Here is a 16,605-nt window from a genome sequence, read left to right as displayed (position 1 = left end):
ACATATAGTCACAATTCATTGCTGGAGGAATTAAGTGCATCCTGCTTGACGCCATTGGGTGGGGATTCTTGAAAGCTTGGGCCCGGTTTCCTCCAGACATGACTCCCTGAGCACCTTCCCATTGCTGATTTTGCTTTGTAGCCTCTCACTGTAATAAATCATGGCCATGGGCACCTGGGTGGCTCAGTGGGTTAAGCCGCTGCCTTGGGCTCAGGTCATGATCTCAGGGTCCTGGGATCGAGTCCCGCATCGGGCTCTCTGCTCAGCAGGGAGCCTGCTTCCTCCTCTCTCTCTCTCTCTCTCTCTCTCTGCTTGCCTCTCTGCCTACTTGTGATCTCTCTCTGTCAAATAAGTAAATAAAATCTTTAAAAAAAAAAAATCATGGCCATTCGGTGACAAGTTGTTAGCCATTCAGTGAAGAGATATTCACATAGTTTAAAAAAAATAATCATACGGAGCACACTTGTTGCCATGAGCACCGGGTCCATATGTAACTGTTGTACCACTGCACTGTACATCTGAAATTAGTATTACACTGTATGTTAGCTAACCGGAATATAAATACAAACTTAAAAAGATGCTGGGGAGGGGCACCTGGGTGGCTCAGTTGGTTAAGCGGCTGCTTTTGGCTCAAGTTGTTTCCAGGGTCCTGGGATTGAGCCCCACATCAGGCTCCCTGCTCAGCAGATAGCTTGCTTTTCTCTCTCCCTCTGCCTGCCACTCCACTTACTTGTCAAATAAATTTAAAAAGAGAGAGACACACACACACACACACAAATAGGGGAGACAAATAGGAAGATTTTAATTTGGACTGCCTCTTACTGAATCAGTTTTCTTAGGTATAATGTTACTGTGGCTATATAGATGGTCCCTTTTTCTTTAAAAAAAAAAAAAAGGGAGACAATCAAATGTAATAGGCATATGTACGGGAATCCACACTGAACTGAATTCTGAAGACAGGCAACAGGAAGCTCCATATGAGCTACGGAGAAGGGTAGGAGTCCCTGGACACAAGGGGGAGAAAACTCACTAGAAGGTAAAAGGAGATGTTTGCAAAAACAAGATTGTTCTATTATGCAGATGAATTGAAGGTCTTTATTCTTAGTGCACAGATGATAAATTTTCTTTAAAAGAGAAAGAGACTGGGGTGGGCTGGGGGGAAGTGAGCAGGGAGAGAGAAATCCCAAGAGGACTCCATGCTGAGTGGAGAGCATGATGCAGGGCTCAACCCCATGACCCTGAGATCATGACCTGAACGAAATCAAGAACTGGACACTTAACCAAACTGAGCCACCCAGGCACCCCCAGATGCTGAAATTTTTTAGATGAAGTATCAGAAGTGTCAGGATGTTTGCAACTTACTCTCAAAGGGCTCCCCAGAAAAATAAAGTAAATGCATCAAAATATTAACAAGTGGCATATATTAATGAATATATCAACCTTCTTCAAACCTTTCCTTAGGCCTGAGCATTTTCATAAGTCTACCTCTTACCAAAGGCCAATTCCTCCATGAACTCTTTTCCAGTTCTGTAAATACGGATACATTTTTTATTCCGAACAGCACTTTGTACCGGTCACTTATAGCATCTTATGTATACTTCCATAATTACACAGCACTTACAGTTACTACAATACATTGTCTCTTGTCCTCCTCCCTACCCACTAAGAGGATTCTGTGTTACTCATTTTGTATCCTCTTTAGTACTCATGTCATATTAAACACATAAAGCAAGCACTACATAAGATAAGCCTATCTTAATATTCCTACACAGATTATAGAGCTGAGACATTGGAGGCCTTCTCCAGAGCTGGACTTCATAACAATCAAATAGATTTCAAAATACTTTTATCTGAAAGCTGTAAAAACCTCCAGTTTCAAAGGTCAAGTGCCTTTCTCAGATAAGCTGTGCAAAAACACATTTTCAACAGACTTTCGGCTGTCCCACAGCAGGGCCACTGGGCAGAGTATTTAAGCCCATCTGGTGAGAACAGCTGAGTGCCTTGCGAGGTCTCCCAACTTGCTGGTCTGAGTAATAAAAAATAAGATCTGAGGGGCGCCCAGGTGGCTCCGTGGGTTGGGCCTCTGCCTTTAGCTCAGGTCATGATTTCGGGGTCTTGGGATCGAGCCCCACGTTGGGCTCTCTGCTTGGCAGGAAGCCTGATTCTCTCTCTGCCTACTTGTGATCTCTGTCAAATAAATAGATAAAATCTAAAAAAAAATTTTCAGTTTCAATTGGTTCACCGTTGTAATGACTATTTTGGGCTCCAGCTCAGCAAAACTGTTGGGGGTGCGGGGCTTTACTGATTTAGGGAAACTGTTGCCATCTTTTAGCATGTTCCCCACCCCCCCCAAACCCACTGCCTCTTAATTTTTAATCTCTAAACTTAACATGTGCCTCAGACTCGAGACCCAAATATCAAGTTGTATGTTCCACTGACTCACACAGCCAGGCGCCTCGTCTACAATTCTTAATCTTGATGAATAAATGACTTAAAGGACTTAACGAATTACTTCAGCTAGTAGACAGCAGAAACTAAAATCCAGAGGACCTTCACAAAAATTCTTCTCCTAGAGTGTATTTGCTCTTAGACATTGTTTATCCTGCTTTTATTAGACCAATTAAACCAGACCTACTTTAAAATATTTGATACAGACTCTACCAAGGCTCAGACAGGTGAAAAGGAACATTTCAGCTTCATCAGATCATAAAGAAGTCATACGAGCAGAATTTATCCCAAATCATCATCTTCTCATATTGTGATGATAAGAGAATTGTGGAATGTGTAGTATAGGTGCGCAAATGCAAAGTTCTTACCGGTTGGGTGAAATCAACAAATTACACATATAACATAAAAGGAAGTGTGGTAACTGCAATATGAAGCTGATAAAATAACTGAATAGAAATGAGCTGCTTTTGGGAAGTAGGAAGAGGGTGGGGGTAGGCAAGCAAAAGAGATTTCCATTTTTCGTACAGTCCTTTTTTTTTTTTTTAAGATTTTATTTATTTATTTGACAGAGAGAGATCACAAGTAGGCAGAGAGGCAGGCAGAGAGAGAGGAGGAAGCAGGCTCCCTGCTAAGCAGAGAGCCTGATGCGGGACTCGATCCCAGGACCCTGAGATCAAGACCTGAGCCGAAGGCAGCGGCTTAACCCACTGAGCCACCCAGGCACCCTCTTTCTTTAAATTATATGCCTACTTAACAATTTAAAAAGGAAGAGCCCAGAAAGACCCAGGCACGTGAAACTTATCACACAGGTGGGGCGCCTGGATGGCTCAATGGGTTAAAGCCTCTGCCTTGGGCTCAGGTCATCCCAGGGTTCTGGGATCGAGTTCTGCATCGGGCTCTCTGCTCAGCAGGGAGCCTGCTTCCTCCTCTCTTTCTGCCTACCTATGTCAAATAAATAAAATCTTTAAAAAAAAAAAAAACCACACAGGTGTCATGGTGGGTTGTATGTAAGAGCTTGATAAATGGACTTAAAAAACTGGGTATGAATACCTAAGATTCCTAACCTCTACACAAAAAACGTTAACTCCAGATGGATTGGGACAATCTTTTGTTGTTTTAAGCAAGCTCTACACCCAGTGTGGGGCTCAAACTCCCAACCCAAGATTAAATCTCTACAGACTGAGCCAGTCAGGGGCCCCAGTGACAGTCAATCTTCTAAACTATGGTATCCAGTTTTTGGTCAACCACCAGTCTAATTGCTGTGAAAGTATGTTTAGACATGACTAACACTTAAAATACTGTGCATAAACTATTACTTTCCATAACATGGGTGGGGGGTCTCATCCAGTTGTAGGCCTTTAGAGAACCCGAGGTCCACCAAGGAAGGAATTCTGCCTCCAGACACAACTCTTCACCCTGGGTCTCCAGCCTGTCCACCTGCCTTTTGAAACTTGCCAGCCCCTACTACCATCTCTCTGTACACATCCTATTTGTTTTTTTTTTCTCTCAAAAACTGTTAATACCTGGATTAAGCTCTTAGGTAACAAGAGCAAAACCTTTAAAACTCTTAGTAGAAAATATAGTTCTCTTTGTATATTGTAAGGTAAAGGTTTCCCAAATAAGACCAAAAACACTAATCATAAAAACTGACCAGTTTGATTATAAACTGCTGCTTACAAAAGATATGTTAAAGAGGGCGCCTGGGTGGCTCAATGGGTTAAGCCTCTGCCTTCAGCTCAGGTCATGATCTCAGAGTCCTGGGATCGAGTCCCACATCGGGCTCTCTGCTCAGCAGGGAGCCTGCTTCCTCCTCTCTCTCTCTCTGCCTGCCTCTCTACCGACTTGTGATCTGTCTGTCAAATAAATAAATAAAATCTTTAAAAAAAAAAAAAAGATATGTTAAAGAATACTGAACAAGAGAAAATACTGATAAATGTTCATATTTCTACTATGTCCTTTCTCAGTCCGTACCTTTCAGACTTCACTTAGCATTGTTTTTTCATTTCCTTGATAATTTTAGTTGTCTTATCCTTTTCTTGCCTACAGTACTTTATATAGATCAGCCTTCTTGGCAGAGAAGCCAGTGGGTCTCTTCAACATTACCAAGTGTAAACTCTGCCACATTATCCAGTTACCTAGTTCATGAATTCTTCTCTAGTCAATCACAAAGCACTCTAGAATCTTACGAAGAGCTCAGCCTTGAATCATCTAAAAAGCATGCTTATTAATTCCTCAAATTAATTTCAGCTCTTTTAAAAGAATCACTCAGACTACAGAAAACCACCAACCGATACGGAACCTTTATTTTTTTTTTAAGGTCATTTCTGTACATCTGACGTATGGGAGTAATCCTTTTACAAATGGAACTGATTACCAGAATAAACGACAACAAAACCGAACTGGTATTTCATGTGAATCCACAGCAGTTTAAGCTTCAAATCCAGCCAAGAAGTTTGTTACAATTTCTTTCAGCTTAGCATCTGACTGTTCTGAGATCTTTCCATCAGTCCTATTTGAAATAAAAAGCAGTTCATCAGTACTGACCTAATCAAAAACTCAATGACTAGCTACAAAATTCAAAAAAACTTCAACAAGACTTTGTATCTTAAAATTTATAGGAAAGAGGCCATCAGTTGTGTTCATACCTAATATTGCCCAATAGGGCCTGGTGCTGGCTGATAACATGAGCCAGGAAAGCGTGCTCAAACTTTGTGATCTTGCTGGGCTCCAATTTATCAAGATACCCTCTTACACCAGCATAAATAACAGCCACTTGTTCTTCAATTGCCATGGGAGCTGAAAACAAAAGAACGCCAAGTTGCTCAAATAAACACCACATTAACAATGTCAGAAAAACTTACCTTTTCTTCTAATTATTATCATGTTTCTACATATTACATACTCCCACTTTCTCTGTGACAAACTCCACATTAGTATCTTTCCTACTTCTCTCTCCAGGAAAATGTTTTCCTTGTTAATTGCAAGCCTAAAAGTGTAATCATCTTCAGGGATATTCCATAACCACTATTTATCATCTGGCAGCATTTAAACTGTTTAAGATAAAAATAATTTGCTGAGGGGCACCTGGGTGGCTCAGTCATTAAGCACCTACCTTCGGCTCAGATCACGATCCCAGAGTCCTGGGATCAAGCCCTGCATCTGTCTCCCTGCTCAGCAGGAAGCCTGCTTCTCCCTCTCCTACTCCCACTCCCCCTGCTTGTGTTCCCTCTCTTGCTCTGTCAACTAAATCTTTAAAATAAATAAATAAATAAATAAATAAATAAATAGCTTAAACTACAGCAAGAATAAATGTATACTAACATACTTTTAAATCTGCCCAATGCCATTCTCTCAAGGCCAAGGTGGAAAGGGTAGGAGGAAGAGATCTAATAGGTTTTAAATCTCAAAAGAAAAGTAAAGTATATAGTAAGTTTTCCTGGTTTTCAAATGACAGACTGCGCTGGAAGTACAATAGGCATTAATCACATTCAAAACACTATCTTTAATGAAAGAACACCAGGTATTATAGCTTGTAAGGAGCTATGGGATTCCCAGGCCCTTACACACAGTACACACACTGATAAAATGAAAGAACTCACAATACTGTCCTTGCTTCAGCAACTCAGTCAATCGCACACCACGACTCAAGAGCTGTTGAGTGGCAGCATCAAGGTCAGAACCGAACTGGGCAAAAGCAGCAACCTCACGATACTGAGCCAATTCCAGCTTCATGGTACCTGCCACCTGAAATACAGAAATGGTTAGCTCATGAAACACAAAAAAAATACTTAACCCACTGACAAAGAGCACTATACAAGTACACTACGATTTTAACCTAATGATATCCCTTCTCCTTGATAAAGTGATGCAAATTACCTGCTTCATGGCCCTGGTTTGGGCAGCAGATCCAACACGGGACACAGACAAACCAACGTTAATGGCAGGGCGGATACCTTTGTAGAACAATTCTGTTTCCAAGAAGATCTACAACATACAGAGAACACATATGTTAACAAGCTTTAAAAAAAACAAAACAAAACAAAAAAAAACCTATTTTCAAAATTAAGCAAAAAAACCTGAAGCCCAACATCTCCAAGGAAAAATGTTAAGTGTCTTCTCATCATAAAGTGCCCCTCCAATCTTCCCCTATCAATTTATATATTCTATTGCTAAGATTAAGAGAGGAGAAGAGAAAAAATAGGTGATGAATTCCTATTAAAACATATGCAGAAGGGGCGTCTGGATGGCTCAGAGGGTTATGTCTCTGCCTTCGGCTCAGGTCATGGTCTCAGGGTCCTGGGATCAAGCCCCGAATCGAGCTCTCTGCTCAGCAGGGAGCCTGCTTCCTCCTCTTTCTCTGCCTGCCTCTGCCTCTTTGAGATCTCTGTCAAAGTAAATCAATCAATCAATCAATCAATCTTTAAAAAAATGCAGAGGAAGTGATCTGACCTCTGAGATTTGCTTCAAAATTATCAGGGGTAGAGAACAGCAGTGGCTATAAATGAAACAAAAATGAAGTTCACTATACCACAAATTGAAATGGGTGAGACATGTGGGGTTCATTACACTGTTCTCCTTTTCTATACATTTTAAATTTACCGCAATAAGAGTGAAAAGCATTTAATAAATCAGTTCATCAACACTAGTTTAAACCAATGCCTTGGAATCATCCAAAGCTTTTATATTTACTTTAATTATAATATAATACCTGTCCGTCAGTGATAGAAATGACATTTGTTGGAATGTAAGCAGACACATCACCAGCTTGTGTTTCTATGACTGGTAAAGCAGTCAAGGAGCCACCACCAAAAGAATCGTTCATTTTGGCTGCTCTCTCTAGGAGACGGGAGTGTAGGTAGAACACATCACCAGGATAGGCCTCACGACCAGGAGGCCGGCGGAGCAGCAGAGACATCTGACGATAGGCAACAGCCTACGGTACAGAGAGAGGATTATAAAGTTCAGTTACTAGAAGCTAAATTTGTCACCTTCAATTGTGGTGCAAACGTAGAAACAGATTCTAAAAATATATTATCCTTTGACCTGTTTGGATAAGTCATCATAGATGATCAAAGCATGTTTGCCATTATCTCTAAAATATTCTCCCATAGAACAGCCAGAATAAGGAGCCAGGTACTGAAGTGGAGCAGCATCAGAAGCAGTAGCCGAAACCACAATGGTGTACTTCATGGCATCTGGGAAGAAAATAAGTTTTTTAAGTTCCACAAGGTTATCAACATTTTGGTTTTAAAGACTACTGTGGGGGCGCCTGGGTGGCTCAGTGGGTTAAGCCGCTGCCTTCGGCTCAGGTCGTGATCCCAGGCTCCTGGGATCGGGTCCCACATCGGGCTCTCTGCTCAGTGGGGAGCCTGCTTCCCCCTCTCTCTCTGCCTGCCTCTCTGTCTACTTGTAATCTCTGTCTGTCAAATAAATACAATCTTTAAAAAAAAAAAAGACTACTGTGATAAAAACTAAGTGCTTTACTACATAATTTACCAAAGTCAGATTAACCAGTCAAACAACACAGATTTTAAAGAAACTGACAAAAACCTTAATGTTTATACTACTTTTACTTACTCAATTATTATATCAGAAGAAATTTCAGTTCATTAGGGAATAATTAAAACCAGCCTTCATGAAGTAGAAGCTATCCTAAGATTAGCAATATTAGGACTCCCAGAGAACAATGATACTAAAGTTCTTTCCCTTCAAGTAAACCCTACCCTCAAGGCGGGCTTGAACTCATGACTCCCAACACCAAGAGCCACATGCTCTATCGACTGAGCCAGCCAGACATTCCTGGACTGAAGTTCTTTAATACCTGCATCTGTGAGTCTCTTCACCAACTGGGCAACAGTGGATCTCTTCTGACCAATAGCAACGTAGATACAGTATAGCTTCTTCTTTTCATCAGTTCCATCATTGAAACGTTTCTGGTTAATGATGGTGTCAATAGCAATTGATGTTTTACTTTAAAAAGAGAATGTAAACTTAAATTTTAGTAAATACTTCAAAGGATTTCTCAAATTTCAGTCCTACTTCTAATCCTCATCAGATTCTACTCACCCCATTATATCCAAAACATTTACCATTCCAACCCTAATAAGTCATCTTTCCACAATTAAATTTTAGTTAAAATGTTTAACAAGCTTTACCCAGTCTGTCGGTCACCAATAATCAGCTCACGCTGACCACGACCAATTGGCACCAAGCTATCCACAGCCTTAATGCCAGTCTGCATGGGTTCGCGCACAGAGATTCGAGGAATGATCCCGGGGGCTTTCAGGCCAACTCGCCTACGGGTCTTGGAACCAACTGGACCCTGTTAAACAATAAAAAGGAGCCCCAGAACAATGAGTTTTGATGTCGATTAGAAGCTACAAACACATCTAATAACCATTAAACATACCTTTCCATCAATGGCATTACCAAGGGCATCCACAACACGGCCCAATAGCTCCTCGCCAACTGGAACGTCCACGATGGCTCCTGTTCTCTTCACAATATCTCCTTCCTTAATTAGTTTATCATTTCCAAACACGACAACACCAACGTTGTCGGGTTCCAAGTTCAGAGACATACCCTACAAAACACACAATTGAACCCCCATGAAGCCTGAGTAGTACTTCTTCCCAAATGTCAACACTATATGAAATGAAAATAGCTAGTTTAAAAAAAAAAGGAGTATTGGACTTTTGATCTGATTGATTTACTCAAGTATTTTTATGACAAAAAACCTTCTTTTATCAAGACTTAGAACAGCAACACATTCCCTTGAATCCTCTTAGGATAGCATTATAAGCCTAACATGCTCGTTTATTTACTACATCATCAAAGAACTAGAAGAAACAAAGAAGCTTTTTTCACTGTACTTCTTTTGTCTATGGATTTTGAACCAGGTGATCAGTACCAAATAAAGTGATCAACTGGAAATTTTAAGACACAGTTGATTTACATCTTTTTATCTGTGAGTAGTATCATAAACAGCTAAAAAAATTACAGTGAGAATTCATCAGGTTAGTAGAAAAGGAAATTAAAATCTACCCAAACGAGGATAAAACGCTGTAATGTAACAGTGCTGGGTCGTCTCTCATCATTACAACTTTAATTCAAAATATAAGATTTTTAGGTCCCTATTCATTACTAAGGATAAAGACTATTTATGAACTGAGTCTGGTCAGTTACTGAAGCTCTGCAGAAATACTCAGAACAAATAGAGAGTATCACTGCAGTTAATGTTCAATACAGTTGTCACTAATCACATGTAGCTATTTAAAATTTGAATTAACACCATTTTACCGAAGTCAGGGAAACTCAATTTTCTCCCCAATTAACAACTCTCTACACATCACCCACTCTCTCTGTGAGACACTCCACACTGTACATTCTCATAGCCTCACATGTAAAATAGTTACTATACTTAAACAGCGCAGACGTAAAGTATTTCCATCATTGCAGGAAGTTCTATTAGACTATACTAGACTTTTACATCTTAAAAGCTAAAAAAGAAACTCAGAGTTTATTTATATCAGCCTCACCTTTCAAAGTTATGCAATGTATACGCTGAAGATATGAGAGGCGACATTTTTGGCCAAGGTCTAACAGCTATGGAGAAAACTTTTGGCTGTGTAATTATTCTTCCATATCAAGGTTTTTTACCATACTGGTCAGTAGCCAGAGGACCAAGTTTGTCTTCACCCACGCTGAGTGGGTTATCCTGCCCCCCCGGTCTACCCAGATACCATGCTCTGCTTTCCTTAGAAAACCCATGACTGCTACCATTTGTTTTCATCCGACTGGCCAACTAGACTCAACCTAATAGGAAGAAGTAGACTTCTATCATCAGAGAGCTTCTGATAACTATACCACTAGCTTAACAATAATAGGTCTACTCCTAGAAGATATACAAAGTCAAGGAATTCCAACTTTCCACCAGAAATGAATTTAGTTGGAAGTTATCCAAGGCTCTTATATAAGACAATCTTAATAGGTATAAAGCAGACTTCTTAGAATTTGGCTGAAGGTTTAGTCAATTTTTTATTTCAGCACTAGTGCCTACAATTTATATATTATCAGTCCCTAGAATAAAAACTTTGGTAACCAAAACCCTTAAGTTTATTTTTTTTTCACAATCAATGATAATGATTAAATACTGAAGAAGTTGAGAGTGAAAGTTAAAATAAAAAAAACACTAGCACAATCTCTGAATTATTAAGTAATTCAGAGACCAATCCTAAAACACCAAAATCTCATTTTTTGTAACTTACCTTTAAACCTGAAGAAAACTCTACCATTTCTTCTGCCTGAACATTTCTTAGCCCATGTACACGGGCAATACCATCACCAATGCTCAGGACACGTCCAGTCTCTTCAAGGTCAACAGAGGTATCGGCTCCAAGAATACGTTCTTCAAGGATAGAGGACACTTCGGCAGTGCCTATTGAGAGAAAAAAATCCATTGCAAAAACAGCCTAGTCTCAAGATCTTTTTAAAACCCACTTCCCGGGCGCCTGGGTGTCTCAGTGGGTTAGGCTGCTGCCTTCGGCTCAGGTCATGATTTCAGGGTCCTGGGATCGAGTCCCAAATGGAATTCTCTGCTCGGCAGGGAGCCTGCTTCCCTCTATCTCTCTCTCTCTCTGCCTGCCTCTCCGTCTACTTGTGATCTCTCTTTGTCAAATACATAAATAAAATCTTAAAAAAAAAAAAACCCACTTCCCTAACAACATAAAAACTGTAATTTTATAATCACAATAACCAAGTTATTTTTTTTAACATTTTATTTATTTGCTTAACAGAGATCACAAGTAGGGAGAGAGGGAGGCAGAGCAGAAACAGAGGAGGAAGCAGGCTCCCTGCTGAGCAGAGCCCAATGTGGGGCTCGATCCCAGGACCCTGGGATCATGACCTAAGCCAAAGGCAGAGCCTTTAACCCACTGAGCCACCCAGGTGCCCCTAACCAAATCATTCTAAAATGTAATATGCATGGTTCTATTCAAAAAAGCTTGATATCTGGGGCGGCTGGGTGGCTCAGTGGGTTAAAGCCTCTGCCTTCGGCTCAGGTCATGATCCCAAGGTCCTGGGATTGAGCCTCACATCGGGCTCTCTGCTCTGCAGGGAGCCTGCTTCCTGCTCTCTCTCTCTCTCTGCCTACTTGTGATCTCTGTCAAATAAATAAAATCTAAAAAAAAAAAAAAAAAAAAGGCTTGATATCCACCACTGCTATAAAAAAACAAATCCAAGGGGCACCTGGGTGGCTCAGTTGTTAGGCATCTGCCTTCGGCTCAGGTCATGCTCCCAGGGTCCTTGGATTGAGCCCTACACTGGGCTCCCTCCTCAGTGGGTAGCCTGCTTCTCCCTCCCCCTCTCTCCCGTTTGTGTTGCCTATCTAGCTGTGTCTCTCTCTGTCAATAAAATAGAATCTTTAATAAATAAATAAATAACACACAAATCCAAGTGATGGAGAGAAAAGTTCACAAGACAAATGTAAACCAGATAATCAGCTAATAAAATTAAGCAACATCATTATAATTTCATCTTTTACTCCTTTTATTTAATTTCTCAGGAATTTCTATCTATGTTGAAACCTGACTTTTTTGCTAAACTCTGCAGGAAGCTTAAAAATGCAATCTATTTTTTTTTTTTTTTTAAACTAGGCTTTATGCCCAGCATGGAGCCCAATGCAGGGCTTAAACTCATGACTCTGACATGGAGACTGAGCTGAAATCAAGAGTGGGACACTTGGGCGTCTGGGTGGCTCAGTCGTTAAGTGTCTGCCTTCAGTTCAGGTCATGATCTCAGAGTCCTTTGATGGAGCACCACATCAGACTCCCTGCTTGGTGGAAAGCTTGCTTCTCCCTCTGCTTGTGTTCCCTCTCTCTCTCAAAGAAATATATCCAATATTTAAAACAGTGGGACACTTAACCAACTTAGCCATCCAGGCCCCCCAAAAAAGCAATCCATTTTTAAAACCAACTGTTAACAAAGTATAAATATCTTTCCCCTTAAAGACATGCAAATACTTAATATTCTTCATCTTAGCATGTGGGAGACTTCTGTATTCACTTGTTTATCTTTAGTTCAAAAGCCCCACTCACATATCCCCAAAAGAATTCCCTAACCTAAGCATCTTCCATGCTCACCTCCACCATTATCTATTTGCAATGTGCAAATCTGTAGGTTGCCAAGTACAGATTAGCAGCTATTACCATCTAAAATCATAAAGGTAAAAGTTGTTTATTTTTTTCTAATTTTTTTTTGAAGATTTTTTACTTATTTTGACATAGACACACAGCTAGAGAAGGAACACAAGCAAAAGGAATGGGAGATGGAGAACAGGCTTCCGGTGGGGCAGGGAGCCCAATGCAGGGATTGGGATCCGTCCCAGGACCCTGGGATCATGACCAGACCACAAGGTAGACACTTAACTGAGCCACCCAGGCGCCCCTCTAATGAAATGAAATCTTTTACAGTTCAGAAAGGATACCCACCATCTGATATGTGTACTTTCTGTTTCCACCCAAAGATACTTTATCAGAAAAAAAAAGCTGCAGTATCATGAAAAAATATACATTTCACTAGAACAAGAGAACCTACCAAGACAGGGCTAAATGGCACATTACAGGCAAAGAATCTGAGATTTGTACTAACTAAAATTAAGAGGGGAAAAACAATTAACAAATGAAAATTAAAAAGTTATGCAACCTATGTAATTTATTTTTTCCCCTACTGACAAGGCAGTAAGTGTGGTGTATACAGACTTAGAAATAATGACTTACCAGTCTTCTGAAGACGAGTGTTAGAGGCATGGAGGTTCCTTGCAGCAATGAAGGAGGATCCCAAAGCATTTTTGGAGACCTAGTGCATAAACAATTTTAAAAATTTTGTTTAAAAAAAAAAAAAAAAAAGACCTTATAAAACTGGCAAGCTTGAACAAATGCAGGCTTAGTTTGATCAAATTAGTTTGATCAGTTTGACCAAGTTATCAGTGAAAATATTAATTATATTCAAAATATTCTGCTTAAAACTGGAAGGCTATTAATCACACAACAAAGCAGATTTTGATATATGCAAAAATGTATTAAACAGCTCCTGGGAATATGGTTAAGTATTTTATAAAAAGTTATTTTAAGGGTGCCTGGGTGGCTCAGTGGGTTAGGCCTCTGCCTTCAGCTCGGGTCATGATCTCAGGGTCCTGGGATCAAGCCCCGCATTGAACTGTCTCCCCAGCAGGGAGCCCATTTCCCCCTTTCTCTCTCTGTCTGCTGCTCTGCTTGTGACCTGTCAAATAAATAAATAAAATCTTTTTTAAAAATAAATAAATAATTTTTAAAGTGTTTTTTTAAAAACTCAGAGTTACCAAATTATCCTTTCCTTTAAGGGAATCAGGTACTATTATTTCATCTTTAGATACATTTGAGTTGAACTGCGGAAATTCTCAGTAAGATAAAACTTCCTAAGAAGGGGAAATATCCATATATATCCTACTTTACTTAAAAAAAAAAAAAAAAATTACTGGGCGCCTGGGTGGTACAGTGGGTTGGGGGCTCAGGTCACGGTCTCAGGGTCCTGGGTGTCTCTGCTCAGCGGGGAGCCTGCTTCCCCCTCTCCCTTTTCTCTGCCTACTAGTGATCTGTCAAATAAATAAATAAAATCTCTTTTAAAAAATTAAATTCCTAAATGTTAAAAGATTTTGATTAGAAATTAAGAATGGCTGTGGATTCTATTTCCCTTGCCACAGACAAAGCCTACAACAATGTGGACCGCCTCCTTCAAGTTCTAACAATGCTATTGGTCACTGTCAAATCTGAACCTACTATCTTCTACAGAACCGGATGAAAACCATTAAAAATGTTTTTCTTGCAACTTAGTTGTATTAGAACAGTAAAATAGCCAGTGTTTATTTTACCTCTGAAACTGATACTACGTTTAACAAAAGTTAAGTAAATGTAAGCCTTCAAGGGCGATAAGTAACGAAGGGCATTGACCTTTACAGGCATTTTCCAACCTAAGCTTTATCTTGAGCTCTCAATCACTGTCTAACAATTCCTCAAGGACGAAATCTTAAATCACGTCAAAGTACCACGACACAAAGCAAAGCCTTCTTTCTGCCTGAGACAACTTAGGGTATCGGCCGCAGGAAATGCACATTTACACTGTACAGCGTTTCACAGTCACCTCTGTATTCAGCACTGAGATCGTCTACTTAAGTATTCAGAAAAGTACCTTCATTTATTGCTTTCCCCCGAACGGACCTCCGAGCAGAGGTGAAAAGGCCGGGGCGTACTGACCTTCATACAATGTCAGGCTTTCCTAGGTCGCTTCAACTAGAGCTACCAATATAGTCCTCTGACCTTCAGCGGGGCAATCCCGGAGAACCCGCGGGCGACCAGCCTCGCCGTTTCAGAACAGGTGTAGGAGAGCTAGCGACCCAGCCCTGACCTTCACTCAAAGCCCCCTCTCGGACAGCTCTCAACTGAAGTCCTGGACACCCCCTGAGGTCCCTCTCTAGACAACATCGAAGTCGCCACCTCCCCTGCAACGCTTAACACGGTCCCGCACGGATGGCGAGCATCTGGGCCCTTACGCCGCCGCCCAGCCCAAGACCGCGCAGCCAGCGGTGCAAGATGGCGGCGCCCGCCAGCCCCTCACCCTCCATGCAGCAAGGGCTCGCGAATCAGCACAGCACCAGCGACCCGCTGGGCCACCTCCCTCCCGCCGGTACCCCGCACTCACCAGCCCGGCCCGTCGAGGAAGGGCGCGGGCCACGGCCGCGGCGACGCGCACGGACAGCATCTTTGCAGGTTCTCCTCGGGTGGCTCCTCTGCAGCCGCAGCCTCCGGACTGACTGGGACAAAATGGCTGAGCGACGAGGAAGGTCAAGGCAGCCGGCCCACCTGACCCGGAAGTACCGCCCCTTGCGCTCACACCCGGACGCGAATCGGCCTTTTGCGCGAGGGTTGGGGGTGGAGTTACTTTTTTAAAGTATTGTTTTTAGAGTTAAGCATAAAAATTAGCGATTAGATCTTTATTAACTTCGGCCCAGGCTTTCGTCGCACATTTGTTTTGACCTATTGAGTTGACCTTGTGGTTGCCCCTGGCGACCATGTGGGTAGCGGAACCCCTTACGTTGCGGCTTTGAAGCCCAGTCCCGGCTGGGGACCGTGTAGGCGTCACCCGGCGCTGGGACGCAGCTGGTTTGAAGGTGACGGGAGGTTGATGTTGTGGGGTCCGAGACTACAGCTTTTAAAGCGTAGTAGCAAAATAAACAGTTATCACCAGGGGCGTGCGGAGCTGGTTAAACTGTAGATCGCTGGCCCCACCCCCCAGACCTTCTTAACGTTGAAAATTTGGAGTAATCTGAATTTTTGAGAGGCCCCACACCATTCTAGGTGATCCGTTACGCACTCAAGTTCGAAAATCGCAGTTCTCTTATATTCTATCTAAATGAAATCTGTATATTAGAACAAATTGTTTAAAAAATGGTAACAAGCACAATTTCAAAACGAGTGGTTGCCAGTTCACCGAGGATGGTGCGGAATCAGAAGTCTCATCCCAGCTGGACTAGGATTCAGGATTTCCTCTACCAACATCTAGTTTCAGGACAACAGGGACTATACTTTTACATTTGGAATAAAATTAGGGCATCTGAGTGTCTCAGTCAGTTGAGCCTCCGCCTTGGGCTCAGGTCATGGTTGGGGGGGGGGGGGGGTCCTGGGATAGAGTCCCCGACTGGGCTCCCTGGTCAGTGGGGAGTCTGCTTCTCCCTCTACCCTATGCCCCTGCTGGCCTGCTCTTGATTTCTCTATCTCTCACTCTCTCTCAAATAAATAAATGAGATCTTTAAAAAAAATAAATTTGGAATAAAATGGAAATGATAGGGATGCCTTGGTGGCTTAGTCGGTTAAGCAATTGCCTTCCGCTGAGGTCATGATCCCAGATTCCTAGAGTCTAGCCCTGTGTCTGGCTCCTTGTTCAGTGGGGAGCCTGCTTCTCCCTCTCCCTCTGCTGCTCCTCCTGCTTATGTTCTCTCTTCGTACCCACGTGCACGCTCTCTCTCTGCCAGTAAATAAAATCTTTAAAAAAAAACAATAAAACGGAAAGGATGAAATAAAAAACACCTTCCTATACCGACACACTAACATTGGAACAGAACTTCCC

At 41.7% G+C, this 16,605-nt stretch overlaps 1 protein-coding gene across 1 annotated transcript; it reads right to left on the bottom strand.

Moving 5' to 3' along the window:
- Window positions 1-4,726: 4,726 nt before the first annotated feature.
- On the bottom strand, window positions 4,727-15,361 carry ATP5F1A (ATP synthase F1 subunit alpha). The gene is made up of 12 exons (XM_032310163.1): window positions 15,181-15,361; window positions 13,224-13,302; window positions 10,716-10,885; window positions 8,858-9,031; window positions 8,604-8,770; window positions 8,270-8,418; window positions 7,492-7,643; window positions 7,157-7,381; window positions 6,325-6,432; window positions 6,048-6,192; window positions 5,094-5,244; window positions 4,727-4,957 (listed from the first exon to the last, which is right to left on the bottom strand). Exons 1-12 carry the CDS (start codon window positions 15,238-15,240, stop codon window positions 4,876-4,878), a joined length of 1,662 nt encoding a protein of 553 aa, XP_032166054.1. The 5' UTR covers window positions 15,241-15,361; the 3' UTR covers window positions 4,727-4,875.
- Between the last annotated feature and the right edge of the window lie 1,244 nt (window positions 15,362-16,605).

Source organism: Mustela erminea, chromosome 13 (genome assembly GCF_009829155.1).
Source record: "Mustela erminea isolate mMusErm1 chromosome 13, mMusErm1.Pri, whole genome shotgun sequence".
NCBI lineage: Eukaryota > Metazoa > Chordata > Mammalia > Carnivora > Mustelidae > Mustela > Mustela erminea.
The sequence above is the reverse complement of the archived record's forward strand: the minus strand, read 5'-3'. Positions and strand labels throughout refer to the sequence as shown.